This window comes from Pogoniulus pusillus, chromosome 21, assembly GCF_015220805.1.
Source record: "Pogoniulus pusillus isolate bPogPus1 chromosome 21, bPogPus1.pri, whole genome shotgun sequence".
Taxonomy (NCBI): domain Eukaryota; kingdom Metazoa; phylum Chordata; class Aves; order Piciformes; family Lybiidae; genus Pogoniulus; species Pogoniulus pusillus.
The window spans coordinates 11,312,436-11,327,550 of NC_087284.1; the positions used below are offsets into that span (position 1 = coordinate 11,312,436).

General features: G+C 44.8%; 1 protein-coding gene across 3 annotated transcripts in view; it reads left to right on the forward strand.

The window, feature by feature from the left end:
* The window catches only part of HIVEP1 (HIVEP zinc finger 1), a 168,191-nt gene extending 155,596 nt beyond the window's left edge, over window positions 1-12,595 (forward strand). The window contains exons 10-12 of one of the 3 annotated variants that reach the window (XM_064160935.1): window positions 2,073-2,161; window positions 6,292-6,398; window positions 12,542-12,595. In XM_064160935.1, the coding sequence (XP_064017005.1) occupies window positions 2,073-2,081 (9 nt within the window). In that variant the 3' untranslated portion in view covers window positions 2,082-2,161; window positions 6,292-6,398; window positions 12,542-12,595. Of the gene's footprint in view, window positions 1-2,072; window positions 2,162-6,291; window positions 6,399-11,352; window positions 11,901-12,541 lie in introns of those variants that run through there. The other 2 variants (XM_064160933.1, XM_064160934.1) reach the window with 2 other exon arrangements.
* The last annotated feature ends 2,520 nt before the right edge of the window (window positions 12,596-15,115 follow it).

The window sequence follows — 15,115 nt, forward strand, 5'->3', positions numbered from 1 at the left end:
AGTGGGGAGGGAGTCCTCCAGCTTTTTGTAGAACAAGCACTTATCCACCTCAAGTTTTTAACACTTCCTAACTAAAATCCGAAGCCTTCCCTGAGGGAAAGGAGCCTAAGGGGCAAGATGAAATATTTTTTACTTTGTAATCATGAACTATAAAATCACTTTTTATTGACATTAAAATGTTGTTACACAAGAAAGGAATAACTGTGTGTTCTTAATTGCAAAATCTGCTCTTCAGGTGGGCAAAGTGCCACTGCTGTAACAAAGGTTTGGCACTACCATCAACTTCTTAGGAGACATCACTTCAGGTGATCACCGTTTGCAGGCAGACAAAGCTGATTTCTCCCCAAATATGACTTTGCCTTATTATGCTGAGATAAAAAAAGGGACTAGAGGCCTTACACATAAAATTAATGTGCCCTTGTATCAACAGATCTGTCATGAGCATTCAAGACATGGATGGATCCCAGAGTAATGACATAAAATTCTCTTTTCACGAAATGAAAAGGAACAATTATTAAGGTATTCGACTACTGCAGGAGACAAGTCTCACATGCTCCAGGGCTACACACTCCTAAGAGTTTCAAAAATGACCTGGGATTCATGCTGTCATTTTTAAATAGTCAGCTTTCAGTCACGCCCTTCCTTTGCATTCTTACAGAAGCTTTTAAATCCATTTTAACAAGCAAATCTTAGCGGAAAACTGGAAGATGTAAATTAAAAGCCTGATCACCTTTATGGAAACAATCAAGGGTGAGCACACATAAAACAACCAGAAGAACAGGGTGGAAAGAAACAGAAAACAGATGGGAGCGAACCTGAACCTGAGCTGTGCTGTGTTGTTCATAGATTAATTCCTGCACCCAGCTCAAAGATGTAATTCAGACCTTCTACTGCTCGTAGAGAGCAGCAGTACCCTAGATCCATTTTTAACTGTACACCAGCCTTTATACTCTACTCACATTGTATTCATTACCTGATTCCGTTACGGCGCACTGGGAAACTGTAGGCGATGTAGAGCGAGCTTTATTAGCTTTCAGGAGGTGTGCTTCAGTACCAGAAAACCATTTCTGTTACTGTGATTATCAGCCAGGTGTACTAATGCAGCAATTAGAAACGCACATCCTAGAAAGGAGAAATTACTTTCAGCTCAGACATGACTTGGTATAATTCCTTACTGTGCGGAGCCTCGCTGAAGGGCCCGAGCACCTGAACCACAAAGCACTCTCCACTTGCTCTGAACTTAATGAGATTTAAGAGCCCTCAGCTCCCCACAACATCAGACTTCAAATTTGTGAGTGTCTTACGTGCCACCGTGTAAAATGTTGCTGTGCATCTGTATGTTCTTTTTATGAACGTGTGGTGATGTCAATGTGTCTTACATCATCATCATTTATACCAAACCTGTGAAAGTACCTGAACCAGCCAGAGTTAAAAAACATTCCTGCATTCCACATGCTTTGAAAGCCTGAAACTTGATCGTGGAATCAAGGTTTATTATTAATGCACTCAAGAAACTTTGCATTAGTTTTATTTTCACTTCAACATGAGGAACTTCTTTACTGTAAGGGTCACAGGGCACTGGAACAGGCTCCCCAGAGAGGTTGTGGAAGCTCCTGCTCTGGCAGGGGGGTTGGACTCAATGATCTAATGGAGGTCCGTTCCAACCCCTAACACCCTGTGATCCTGTGACACTTAAGTAAACTAGAACTATGCTAATTTAGTTTGAGCATATATGTCCCCAGCACGACACACACAAAAAAAGGCTGACTCAGGCTTACAGCAAAGTAAAACTAGCTAAAATTTTGCATGCTGCCACAAGTGTTTACTGTTGCTTTGAGCATGGTAAGGAAGCAGTGAGTAAGAAACTGCTGTTCCATGTGCCCCCAAGCCCCAATTTTACTAACTGAATAGCAACCCCAGAGATTTACTATGCACACATCTTAAATATTTTACTTGACTAGCAATTTGTGGTGCACTCATGTTCTAATGATTGATTCCAGGAAGTCACTAATTTAACAGGGAATTGAACCTTGTGAATCAGGTGATCTACATGTGTCTCTTCTCTGTTTCAGGTGTTTTGAAGACATCAGGGTCAAAATGTAGAAGCCTTATCTTGAAGAATGAGAATGACAAGGCCACAGATATGTCATAAAAAGGAATGGTATCATTTGGTAAGTTAACAGCAGGACAACAGAAGGAAAGGACCAAGAGCCTAGGTACTGAAGGATAGTGAGCAATCATCATACTTAGCCAGGCAAAGGAGATGAACTGTATTTCATAGAATCTGAATCACAGAATGGTCTGGGTTGGAAGGACTGCCAAAGGTAATCTAGTCCAACCCCCACTGCAGTCAGCAGGGGCATCCTCAGCTAGACCAGGTTGCCCAGAGCCCTGTTGAGCCTCACTCTGAATATCTTTTTGCTTTCTTTGAAGCAAGATCTTCATCAAAAATGAAAAGATTAGTGGATAGTGCAGATATATCTAACCTTGTTCAGATGGAGTTGAGAGGAAATCATTCTAGAAGATCAATGTTTATGATCCTGAACATGCTACTGATCCTTCTCTCCAGCATGTTCCACGTGGATATTCCTTGAGGTGCCTCTACAGCTTGTGCAACAGGGCTAAAAAAAAAACACAAAAAAAGTGAAAATTAAACAACAAACTAGGAATGTGACCAGACCTTAGAGAAGGTTAAACTGTATCTCTCCTCTATTAATGTCTAACAGGGTAATTTTAATCACACATGTAGCCAGCATCTCCACTGTACACCAGCATTCATGGGTGTCCTGCAGCAGCACAAGCCTGTGACCACTGTATTAGCAATTCCAGTTCCATTCTCAATTACTTCTTTTTATTTGAACTTTGTTTATTTTTGAAATAGAAATAATTTGTATATATATATATACATATATAATACTATATGTATATAATACATTTTTTGTCTAATTTTGGGCTTCCCAGTCCAAGAGAAACAGGGGCTTGCTTGAAAGAGTCCAATGGAGAGCCATGAGGATGACTGGAAGACTTGAGCATCTCCCCTGTGAAGAGAGAGACTGAGAAACTTAGGGTTGTTTAGTCTGGAGAATAAAAGACTTGAGAGGAGATCTCATCACCATCTAAATATCTGAGGAGTGTGTGTCGAATGGAGAGGGCCAATCTCTTTTTGGTAGTCAGCAGCAATAAGCCAAGGAGCAATGGCTACAATCTGGAGAGTTTGTAGTTGTTGAGTGTCCTTCAACATGAGGAGAAACTTCTTTACAGTGAGGGTGACAGAGCACTGGAACAGGCTGCCCAGAGAGGTTGTGGATTCTCCCTCTCTGGAGACTTTCAAAACCTGCCTGGATGCATTCCTGTGTGAACTACCCTAGGGGATCCTGCTTGACAAGGGGGTGGGACTTGATGAGGAGGTCCTTTCCAACCTCCAATGTTGTGTGATTCTGTGATATATATTTATTATTTATAAACTTATTCTCTTGTCCAGAGTGGGGAAATTGCACTCCTTTTTCTACAAGATTTCTTCTGTTCAAGTCAGTACCAAACATCTCCAAGATCTGCCAGAGCAAGATTAGGCTGCTCTTCAGATGGTGTAAATTGCTGCAGCTGAATTGTAGTAAATAGGACTGAGGCTGTTTACTCAGGGATCAACTTTTAACGCCTCTGCCAGACACCCTCTGGTAAATCCAGCACAGCTGTTTAAACATTAAAAGGCATGGGCTAATGTTGCTCTGCAGTGCACCCAGGCACAGTCTGGCATCTTCACACAACCTCATTAAGAGGGTGCAAGCGGGCACTAGCTAAAGGCTGGGCACAAACACAGCTACAGTAAGGACATGGTCAGTTTCTGTGAGATATGCACAGCTGTGTCCCAGTTACCTGCCAAAAGTCCTCTCTAAAAAGAAATTGAATGGTAGCCTGTAGCTCTTATCTTTAATCTCAGACCTTGACTGATTTCTCATTTCAGTGTAGTTTCCTGGTGATGTGGGGATCCGATTTTGAAGACAGTGTGGACCCTTGATGTCCATGTAAGAATATTGGGTTTGGGATTCTACTAAATGTATCTACATTCCCTATCTAATAAGCTACAGCATGACCTACCTGTCACTTCCTAGGACAAGACCTAAGCCAGCAGACATATTTGCTGTCTTAAAGCCTTAAAACTCTTGAGCTGTAGCATTGCATCCCTAAATCCAATTCCTAGCTGGGCCAGAGCTGAAACTGAACAAATGTAGTAGGTTCAGGGATGCCCTGCACTGCACTGAATGCTTGCAGTGGGTTAGGAACTTCCCTCTCTCCCAGTTACAATTTACCAGACCAGCTCAGACATCTTGGAAATAAGATAAAGCTCTATTTTGCAGCAAAGCTAAATTTACAGGCCCAGATATGAAATATATTTACATGTATTTAAAATTATACACCATTGAGAAATAATACAAGAGTCTGATCTCCCCCCCCTAGACAAAGAAACAGCACAGAAGGGACCCTCTCTCTCTTCCCAGATAGAAAACAACCAGCAAGGCTTACATGTTATCTAGGCAGCCAAGGTTAGTGGAAAAGTTTAGAGAGAGAAGTGAAGGGGTCCAGTGCCCAAGAGCACAGAAGAAAGAACAGTTTATGTTTTGGCATTTTATCCCTCTTAGCAAAGCAATGAATGACAGAGTCTTTCATTATTACTCTGTTACAACAAATGATCTAATTTCTCTTATTAGAATATTCCAGTGAGCCTTAAACCACAATACTGCTAGTCTTCACAGTCTTGTGCCTTTCACTTCTCAAGCAACTTACTGCAGACTCACTTTGGTTGGAACAAACCTTTAAGATCATGAAGTCCAACCATTAATCCAGCACTGCCAAGCTTAAAGTTTCTGTAAATCACACCCTGAGACTGCCACGGCCCACAGTTGGTCCTTATCAGCCAGGCCCCTGCCAGAAGGTCTGACAGCAGCGTTTTGCATACCAGCAAATTCAGATGTACATTGTGTGTGTTTCATCTCAGACAATGTGCTTAGGCTGAACAGAGTCTGGCCTCCTCCAAACCCAAAGATACACCACAAACCAAAGGCATAACACTCAGCTAAACACTCTGCATGGGTTCTTAATAAATAGATTTATCTTGCCTTGAATTTACTGATGTGTATGTTAAACAGAGTACCAAATTAAGTTGTTCAGCTTCTTCCAGTTGTTCTCCTTTTGTTTGGGTTTCTTTTTTTTGCAGTATAATCCTCACTAGCTTTTATAAACACTAGAGTTTAAACCTGTAAACTGCCATTCAAATGTGTTTAACATAGGGATGGTTTCATCAGAACAGAATGAAAAATGGTCAGTTTCAGTGTGAGTGACTTTCCAAAAGCCAGAGAAACCAGTCTACAAGAACTGCGTGCTCAGGATAGCCTTTAGTTGACTTCTCTGACAGGTAGTTGCTTTTGAAAGCTCCTCTGAGTCCAGTTACATCTCACAGCAGGGAATCCTGACCTTGCTTTCATGCTTTATAACACAACAGGTATCTTCCATCTGAGGTGACTGTTGTGGTCAGCCTCTAGCTGTGAATCTTAAATTATGAAAGTCATAAACCTGACCAGAATTGTCCTTCCACTTCGTAATGAATTTTCCTTTGCCTGGAGTTTCAGCAGCTACAGATGGTCATTTTTACTGCTACATAAAATACCAGAGACTAATACCACAAGATCACAGAATCACAGGATTACAGGATGTTAGCGGTTAGAAGGGACCTCCAGAGATCATTGAGTCCAACCCCCCCGGCCAGAGCAGGACCACAGAATCCAAAGCAGGTCACAACAGAATGCATACTGACAGGGCTGGAAAGTCTCCAGAGAAGCCTCCACAACCTCTCTGGGGAGCTTGTTCCAGTGCTCTGTGACCCTTACAGTAAAGAAGTTCTTTCTCATGTTGAGGCAGAACATCCTGTGCTGTAGTTTATTTCCATTAATCCCTTGTCCTATCACAGGGCACAGCTGAGAAGAGTTTGTCCCCTCCTTCTTGACATCCAACCCTCAGATATTTATAAACATTGATTAGATCAATGTGAACTGTAGCTTGATTGATTCTATGATTCTCTCACTTATAGCTTCTATCTCTGACGGTGAGACCACTGGCTTAGGTCTAGATGCTGGGTTGCTAACTCTGCTGCTGGCTTAGGATAAAAACAAGCTACTTTTAAAATACTTCACATTATCAGGTAATTTTGTGAGGAATGTCCGTGGGCAGATGGAACAGACAGCAACAAGGATGCAGCAGCATGTAATTAACTGATTTGATGTTCATGTTATGCTCCAGAAACGCTGGGGCTGGTTAGTTTGAAGAAGAGGAGGCTGAGGGGAGACCTCATTGCTATCTACCTGAAAGGATGTTGTGGAGAGGCTGCTGCTGGTCTCTTCTCACAGGTAAATAGTGATAGAACAAGAGGGAATGGCCTCAGCTGCGACTGGATAGGTTTAGACTGGACATTAGGTTATTTTTTTTCACAGCAAGTGGTCAGGCATTGAAATGGGCTGCCCAGGGAGGTGATTGAGTCTCCAGTCCTGGATGTGTTTAGAAGTTGTTTGGATGAGGTGCTTGAGGATATGGTTGAGGGTGCACCTTGTAGAGTAGGGATATTGGTTGGACTTGGTGATCTTTTCCAACCTGAACGTTTCTGTGATTTTGTGAAAAAAGAGAGGAAAAAAAGATAACAAAGAGAAAAAAAAGAAGAAAAGAAAAGATCCTTACAACAAATATGTTGCTGGTGTTATGCTTGTCCCTCCACTTCTCCCCTCTATACTGGACAGACTACTCAGAATGTTAGGAGCTGGCTGGTGATCTTCAGGACTCCCTGTGAGATCTAAGGAAACCAGGCTGGCTGAGAGACAGCAAGACTTTACATTCCTACAACTCAGGCATGGAAACAAAACTTGTCTAAGATGAGTCAATTAGCCAGGCATGCTTAGTTTTCTTTGCTAATAGTAGCCTTGTTTTCCCCAACAGGGTCAAATGTTAAGGCCTGTTTGGTTTTGTGGCTGTACTCTTTAGTGTGTTTGAAAGCCATTACCATGCATAAGGCATTTGTGCCAGAAAGAGGCTAACTAAAGGCTGTTTGTAAAGTGAAATACTCATAGCAGTTCCTCTTTTTCTTGTTAAGTCAGTGTGGTTACAACAGCCCTCTGGGCTTCAGAAGTTCCAGTTGCAGGCCACTCAGTTATAAGGTGCATTAATGTTGATGCAGAAGTAACTTGTGGCTAGATTCCTCCTGAGAAGCAAAACATTTGACATAGCTGACAGCAGCATCTCATATAAAGCAGTTCTGAAAGACTGAGAGAGTTGAGATCGTTCAGCCTAGAGAAGGGAAGGCATAGGAGAGACTTTATTGCAGCCTTTCAGTATTTAAAGACCTAAAGGCCTAGAAGAAAGATGTGGACATTCTTTTTTTGCAGAGCCTGTTGCAACAGAGCAAGGAGCAATAGTTTTAAACTAACTGAGGGGAGATTCAGACTAGATATAAGCAAGAAATTTTCCAGTGAGGATGGTTGGACACTATCCCAGGTTGCCCAGAGAAGTGGTAGATGCCCCATCCCTGGACACATTCCAGGACAGGTTGGACAGGGCTCTGAGCAGCCTGATCTAGTTGAAGATAACCCTGCTGACTGCAGGGAAGTTGGACTAGATAACTTTTAAAGGTCTCATCCAATCCAAACCATTTCATGAAAATCATTGGCCATTAAGAGTCACTCAGCACCCCACCAGCTCACTGCTCCAGATGCAGCCAGGACAGTGAGTGCACATCCCCTTCCCAGCAGCAGCAGTTCACAGAATCACCAAGGCTGGAAAAGACCTCTGAGATCATCAAGTCCAGCCTACAACCTAACACCATGACACCAGCTAAACCATGACATCAAGTGCCACATACAATCTTTTCTTAAAGACCTCCAGGGATTTAACTCCACCACCTCCCTGGGCAGTCCATTCCAGTGCCTAATCACCCTTTCCATGAGGAAGTGCTTCCTAATATCCAATTCAAACCTCTCCTGGTGCAGCTTCAAACCATGCCCTTTTGTCCTGTCACTGGTTGCCTGGGAGAAGAGCCCGATCCATACCTGACTACAACTTCCTTTTAGGTAGTTGTAGAGCATGATAAAGTCCCCTCTAAGTCTCATCCAGGCTGAACACCCCAGCTCCCTCAGCCTCTCCTCAAAAGACTTTCCCTCCAGTCCCCTCATCAGTCTCACCACTCTTCTCTGGACTCACTCCAGCACCTCAATATCCTTGCAGTGAGGGGTCCAGAGCCACACACAGCCTCACCAGTGGTCAGTACAGGGGCAGAAGGACATCCCTGGTCCTGCTGGCCACACTATTCCTAATGCAGGCCAAGATGCCATTGATCTTCTGTGCCACCTGGGCACACTGCTGGCTCATGTCCTGCTGGCACCCAGCACTCCTAGGTCCCTCTCAGCCAGGCTGCTCTCCAGCCACTCATCCCCAGTCAGTATCATTGCATGGTTCCACTCCTGTGGAGGCTTCCCCTGGGATGCCTGGGTGAGGCAGGAATGATTTTTCAATGTGCATGTGCAGTGACAGACCAGTTCAGAGGGAGCATCACCACAAACACCAAATTGCATCCCAGAAGGAGAGGCCCACGGCACACCAGTAGTGATGTAACTGCACCAGGCCCATGCAGGGGTAGATTTTAAAACAGGAGTTAGGCATCATCAACAGGAGCTACCCAGACCTGAAGCAGCTAAGAGGGAAGCCACCACTTGAAACTTCCCCCTTCATATCTTTCATGACCAAAGCCTGCCAAGTCAAAATGAATGATTAAAAGGCACCTTTTGATAGAAAGTTTTGACAAATCAAAAGGAATTCTGACATGAAGCCAAAATTCCCCATTTGAATGGAAATCTGCTGCAGCTCTTCTCCTGATTATATCCAAAATCTCCCCAGCCTGAGCTGCTGCCCTTCTGGCACCTGGCTCTCCTCTACAGGACCTAGCAACAAGACAGTTTGTTTCTGTGAAGCTCTTCATGCCTCAGGCACACTGTGTGCAGAGAGAGCATACCCTTTATGCGACACAATCATCAGGGCTTCATTCTGAAAATCAGCATCATAGCATAGTTTGGGTTGGAAGGATCCTTTAAAAATCATCCAGTCCAACTCTCCTGCAAGTGAGCTTGGACATCTTCAACTAGATCAGGCTGCTCAGAGCCCTGTCCAATCCGACCTGGAATGTTTTCAAAGCTGGGGCATCTACCACCTCTCCAAGCAACCTGATGCAGTGTTTCAACACTCTCATTTTTCCCTTTTATGCAGTCTAAATCTCCCCACTCTTCATTTAAAACCTTCAGCACTTCCTTGTCACAACAGGGCCTGATACAAATTGTGTCTCCATCTTTCTTACAGTCCCCCTTTAAGTACAGAAAGGTCACAATAAGGTCTCCCTTGAGCCTTCTCTTCTCCAAGCTGAACAACCCCAGCTTTCTCAGCACATCCTCATAGCAGAGGTGTTCCAGCCCTCTGATCGTTTTTGTGGTCCTCCTCTAGCCCTGCTCCAACAGATTCAAGTCCTTCTTATATGGAGGACTCCAAAGCTGGATGCAGTACTCCAGGTGGGGTCTCACCAGAGCAGAGTAAAGGGGCAGAATCCCTTCCCTTGACATGTTGGCCATGATGCTTCGAACACAGCCTGGAATACAGCTGGCTCTCTGGGTTGTAAGCACACGTTTCCAGCTCAAGTCCAGCTTTTCATCCACCAGTACCCCCAAGTCCTTCTCCACAAGGCTCCTCTCAATCTCATCATCTAGCCAGTACTGATACCAAAATTTGCCCCAACCTAGATGCAGAATTTTTTGTTTGAAAAACGTGACAGTGAGAAAAAGGACACAGTGATGTTCACTTACAGATGTGGCCACTGATACTACAGCAGTGGCACTCTCTGCCACTCAGCCCAAGGGGTGCAGTCATCATCCTCTTATGAGAGGCTGAGGCACATTAAGTTTGCAGATGACACCAAGCCAGGAGCAGGTGTGGATCTGTTGGAGAGTAGGAGAGCACTGCAGAGGGACCTGGACAGGCTGGATGGGTGGGCAGAGGTCAATGGGCTGAGATTTAAAAAGGCCAAGTGCAGGGTCCTACACTTTGACCACAACAACCACAAGCAGCGCTACAGGCTGGGGACAGAGAGGTTGGAGAGCAGACAGGAAGAAAGAGACCTGGGGGTACTGGTAGACAGTAGGCTGAACATGAGGCAGAAGTGGGCCCAGGTGGCCAGGAGAGCCAATGGCATCCTGGCCTGCATCAGGAACAGTGTGGCCAGTAGGACAAGGGAGGTTATTCTTCCCCTGTACTCAGCACTGGTCAGGCCACACCTTGAGTACTGTGTCCAGTTCTGGGCTCCTCAATTGAAGAGAGATGTTGAGATACTGGAACATGTCCAGAGAAGGGCAACGAAGCTGGTAAGGGTCCTGGAACACAAACCCTATGAGGAGAAGCTGAGTGAGCTGGGGTTGTTTAGCCTGGAGAAGAGGAGGCTCAGGGGGGACCTCATTGGTGTCTACAACTACCTGAAAGGAGGCCTGTAGCCAGGTGGGGGTCAGTCTCTTCTGCCAGGCAACCAGCAACAGAACAAGGGGACACAGTCTCAAGTTGTGCCAGAGGAGGTGTAGGCTGGGTGTTAGGAGGAAGTTCTTCCCAGAGAGAGTGATAAGCATTGGAATGGGCTGCCCAGGGAGGTGGTGGAGTTGCCATCCCTGGAGGTGCTGAAGAAAAGCCTGTATGAGGCACTTAGTGCCATGGTCTAGTTGACTGGCTAGGGCTGGGTGCTAGGTTGGACTGGATGATTTTGGAGGTCTCTTCCAACCTGGTTGATTCTGTAATTCTATGATTAGTGCTCTTTCCTCATCAGTCAGGCACCATACAGCAAGGGAGGGGATGCTCCTCAGCTCCTCCATTAAGCAGGCAGCTTCATTAGTTGCAGCTCTTTCTCTGGAAGGGCAATCTAAATCTGAGAGAGACCCAATGCTTAGCCCAGGCTGGCTGCAGGCAGTTGCTGGCAGAAACTAGATCAAGACAGAGAACAAGAAACCAGGCTGCAAGATTGCAAGGCAAAGAGAACATCAAACTGTAACCAGGCTGTTGGGTTGCCCAGGCACAGAAATGCATCATCCTGTTCTTCATATCCGTTATCCAGCATTAGGTGTGACCCTGGTGTGCAAAAACCGTCAAGAAGCACGTTTTCATCTGGACACCAGACAGTTTGGCTCCACCAAGTGGGTGGTTCAGGAACCATTTTTGACATGTAGAGGTTTAAATTGCTCTTCTCTGTTTATTCCCATACCCATGTAATAATTGGCAACTCTTTCTTTCTTTCAGCATTGCAGAGCAAGAGCTCACACACCTTATGCTGACTAATTCTGCTGGACTGGGTCACTGGCTCCCCTGTGGATATCCTGTTTTCCTGTGGATGGTTGTTCCTCCTTAAGACATCCTCAGACTCTGATCAAAGATTCAGAAGGTATTAGATATGGAGACAGCAGACAGCTCAAGCAGATTAAAAAATACACACTCAAAGAAATGCATCCCAGCTTCTTCCTCCTGCCCTGCTGAAAACTGGAATGGTGAACAGAATCCTAAGCACTCATCATAAAAGAGCCAGTAGAAGGACAACGAGACCAAAAAAATAGAGAGAGCCTTTGGAAATCCAGTTTACCCAGAGTCTTCTACAAATGATCCTTTTTACATAGTTGCACTTTTGTACTTATATGATTCTCTCTTGCAGGTGGAAACTCTTCAGGTTTAATCCTCATCTGATGAGGAAATGACATCTCTAAGCTTCAGCGAGAGCTGCACTGACTGTGTCAGTGGAGAAGTTGGTACTATCCTGTTAAGCCTTGCACACAAATTAAAGGAAAACAAAAACATGTGGTCTGTTCTTTCCCAGTTTTTGCATTCTGCTGCATTCTTGGTGGTTTCATTCAGTTTTACACTTAGCTAAATGAACAACTGAAAAGATTCTGTGCCAGTGACATGCCAAAAGCTAAGGTCAGGAGGTCAAACTAGATTATCTGAATAGTGCCTTCCTCTGTTGCAAATCTGTGAGCACAGGTTTTATCTGATAAAGCAGCTGAAGTATTTCAGCAGCATTTGGATCTTGAAGACTGCACATTTAATTAGTCTTTTAAAATTCTAAACTCTCCTTTTAATGGATGCCTTTTAATCCTTACATTTAAGAGTAAGAGCTGTGTTTGATCTAAGGCAGTGGGCAACATCTTTGGGTAATCAGAGAGACCATTTTTAGGGTTGAACAATATGTTGTGTTTTTTCAAGATGTTGTTCCTCCTGTCAGTGGAAATAGCTGAATAAAGGGCCAAAGGACTGTCCTTTTTCTCTCCTAAAAGAGAGATAAATTGTGCTGATCTTGCATGGTTTCATCTGGACACCAGACAGTTTGGCTCCACCAAGTGGGTGGTTCAGGAACCATTTTTGACATGTACAGGTTTAAATTGCTCTTCTCTGTTTATTCCCACACCTGTAATAATCGGCAACTCTTTCTTACTTTCAGCATTTCAGAGCAAGAGCTCACACACCTTATGCTGACTAATTCTGCTGGACTGGGTCACTGGCTCCCCTGTGGATATCCTGGTTTCCTGTGGACTGCATCAGGCTTTTAGTCCTAGACTTCTAACTCCTTTAGCAACCTTCTGAACTTGGAGGGGAAAAGAAACTTTATGTAGTGTTGGTGATGATTCAGAGGCAATGGAGGGAAGAATACCCAGCAGGCATACACTCAGCAACATCATTAGATCCGCAACATCATTAGATCCTCAATGAAGTTCTGACAGAATTAAGGGTGGGCTTTTTTTTAAACCCAGAGTGTAGTTTGTCCAAGTCTCTGGATGGGATTCATCCGTTGATGTTTTCTTTGAGAAAAAAATGTCAGCAAGTTGTTCTGACTTGTTCTCTTCCTCAAAAAAAAAAGAAGTTCTGATACAAGAGTATCAAGATGTGGCCCAGTTGTCAGAAGCATGTGAACTGAGCCCAGTATTTGTCCCTCACTGGAGCTTTCCTAGCTGGGGCAGCCATCAGAGCCACTGCAACCGTCCAAGGAAGGTGGGACTGGTTTGAAGGAATGAGGGCCAAATAATGTGGAAAAGATTCACCTTCTGCATTAAGACGGCAATTTCATTGTGCAGGCCTGAGGACAAGTGGCTTGTCTCTTTGGTTTGCATAATTATGGGTATTTTTGCTGCTTTCATTACCTTCTCCCTTTAACTAGACCCATGAATGGATTACACATGCAATTGGCAACACAGTGGAAGTAACAACTGATGGTTTCCAGCATTTGAGAGGAAGAGGAGGGGGCAGTTCATAGAATCATAGAATGCTAGGGCTTGGAAGGGACTGCAGAGATCGAGTCCACACCCCTGCAAAGCAGGATGACTTTGGGCAAGTCACACAGGAACACCTGTTCCAGTGCTCTGTCCCTCTCACAGTAAAATGTTTTTGCTCATGTTGAGATGGAATTTCCTGTGATTGAGTTTATGTCCATTGTCCCTCATCCTGTCACTGGGTATCGCTGAAAAAGAGACTGGCTTCATCCTCACAAGAGCCACCCTTCAGGTATTTGTAGACATTGATAAGGTCCCCTTATCTGAGGGACCTGGGGCTTTTTAGTCTGGAGAAGACTTAGAGGGGATTTAATAAATGTCTATAAATGTCTGAGGGCTGGGGTTTAGGGGGGGGGGGGGTGCGGGCAGGCTCTGCTCACTTGCTCCCTGTGAGAGGACAAGGAGCAATGGATCTAAATTGCAGCACAAGCGGTTCCACCTCAACACAAGAGGGAACTTCTTTACTCTAAGGGTCACAGAGCACTGGCACAGGCTCCTCAGAGAGGCTGTGGAGTCTCCTTCTCTGAAGACTTTCAAGGCCTGTCTGCATAGGCTCCTCTGTGACCTGAGCTAGATCGCATGGTGTTGGACTTGATGATCTCTTTGGGTCCCTTCCAACCCCTGACATCCTGTGATCCTGCGTGATCCCCTTAGGTTGTTGGTCTGTCCCATCTGAAGAGCAGTCTGCAGGAGCCAGGCAGGCATGCCAGAGAACAGGCTTCAAACACCACTCTGTGTGCGTAGGATGCTATACCCTCCTCCCTGGTGGTGCTAGCTGGCTTTTTAACCAGGTGCTAGCAAGTGCCTCAAAAGAGTTCAAATTCTTCTTTTATTCTTTTAGGCACCATTCCTTGAGCATATTTTGTTCGATTTGTGTATATACAATAATGCAGTTTTGTCAGCCTCATTCTGGAGCACTGACCAGAAAATAAAGCTGCATAATGATGGTGCCAAATCCAGGGGGAATCAAGCTTGAACTAGGTTTGCACATGTCCCTCTAGGAATGATCTTGTGAGTTTCTGGCACTGACATAGAAAATTGAGTCATCTGAGAAGGGGTGGGATTTTTGTGCTTTGGAGGGTGAAGGAGAAACACAGAATCACAGAATGGTGGGAGTCAGAAGGGACCAAATCCCCACTGAACTAGGCTGCCCAAAGTCACAATGTCCAGGTGGGTTTGGAATCTGTTCAGAGATGGAGACTCTGTAACATCTATGGGCAGCCTGTTCTAATGCTCTGTTCCATTCACAGGAAGAGGTTCTAGCTCATGTTCAGATGGAACCTCTTGTGTTCCAGTTTGTGCCCATAGCCCCTTATCCTGTCACTGGGCACCATTGGAAAGAGACTGGCTCCAGCCTCTTGACACTTGTTCTTTAGTTATCTATAAATATTGATAAGATCCTCTCTCAGTCTTCTGCAGGCTAAACAATCTCAGGTCTCTCAGTCTTTCCTTGTCAGAGAGATGCTCCAGTCCATTCATCATCTTTGTAGCTGTGCACTGGACTCTCTCCAGTAGTTCCTTGACTCTCTTGACCTAGGGAGCCCAAAACTGGACACAGGACTCCAGGTGTGACCTCACTAGGGTAGAGTGGAGGGGGAGGACAACTTCCCTCGACCTGCTGGCCACACTCATCTTAATGCACCCAAGAAAAGAATACTTTCAAACTAATTGTTTGGGCCAGAAAATGAAGACAAAACCCTGGCTTCAGCGTTGTCATGAGTAGTCTCATACTGTCCTAAAAGGGCCAG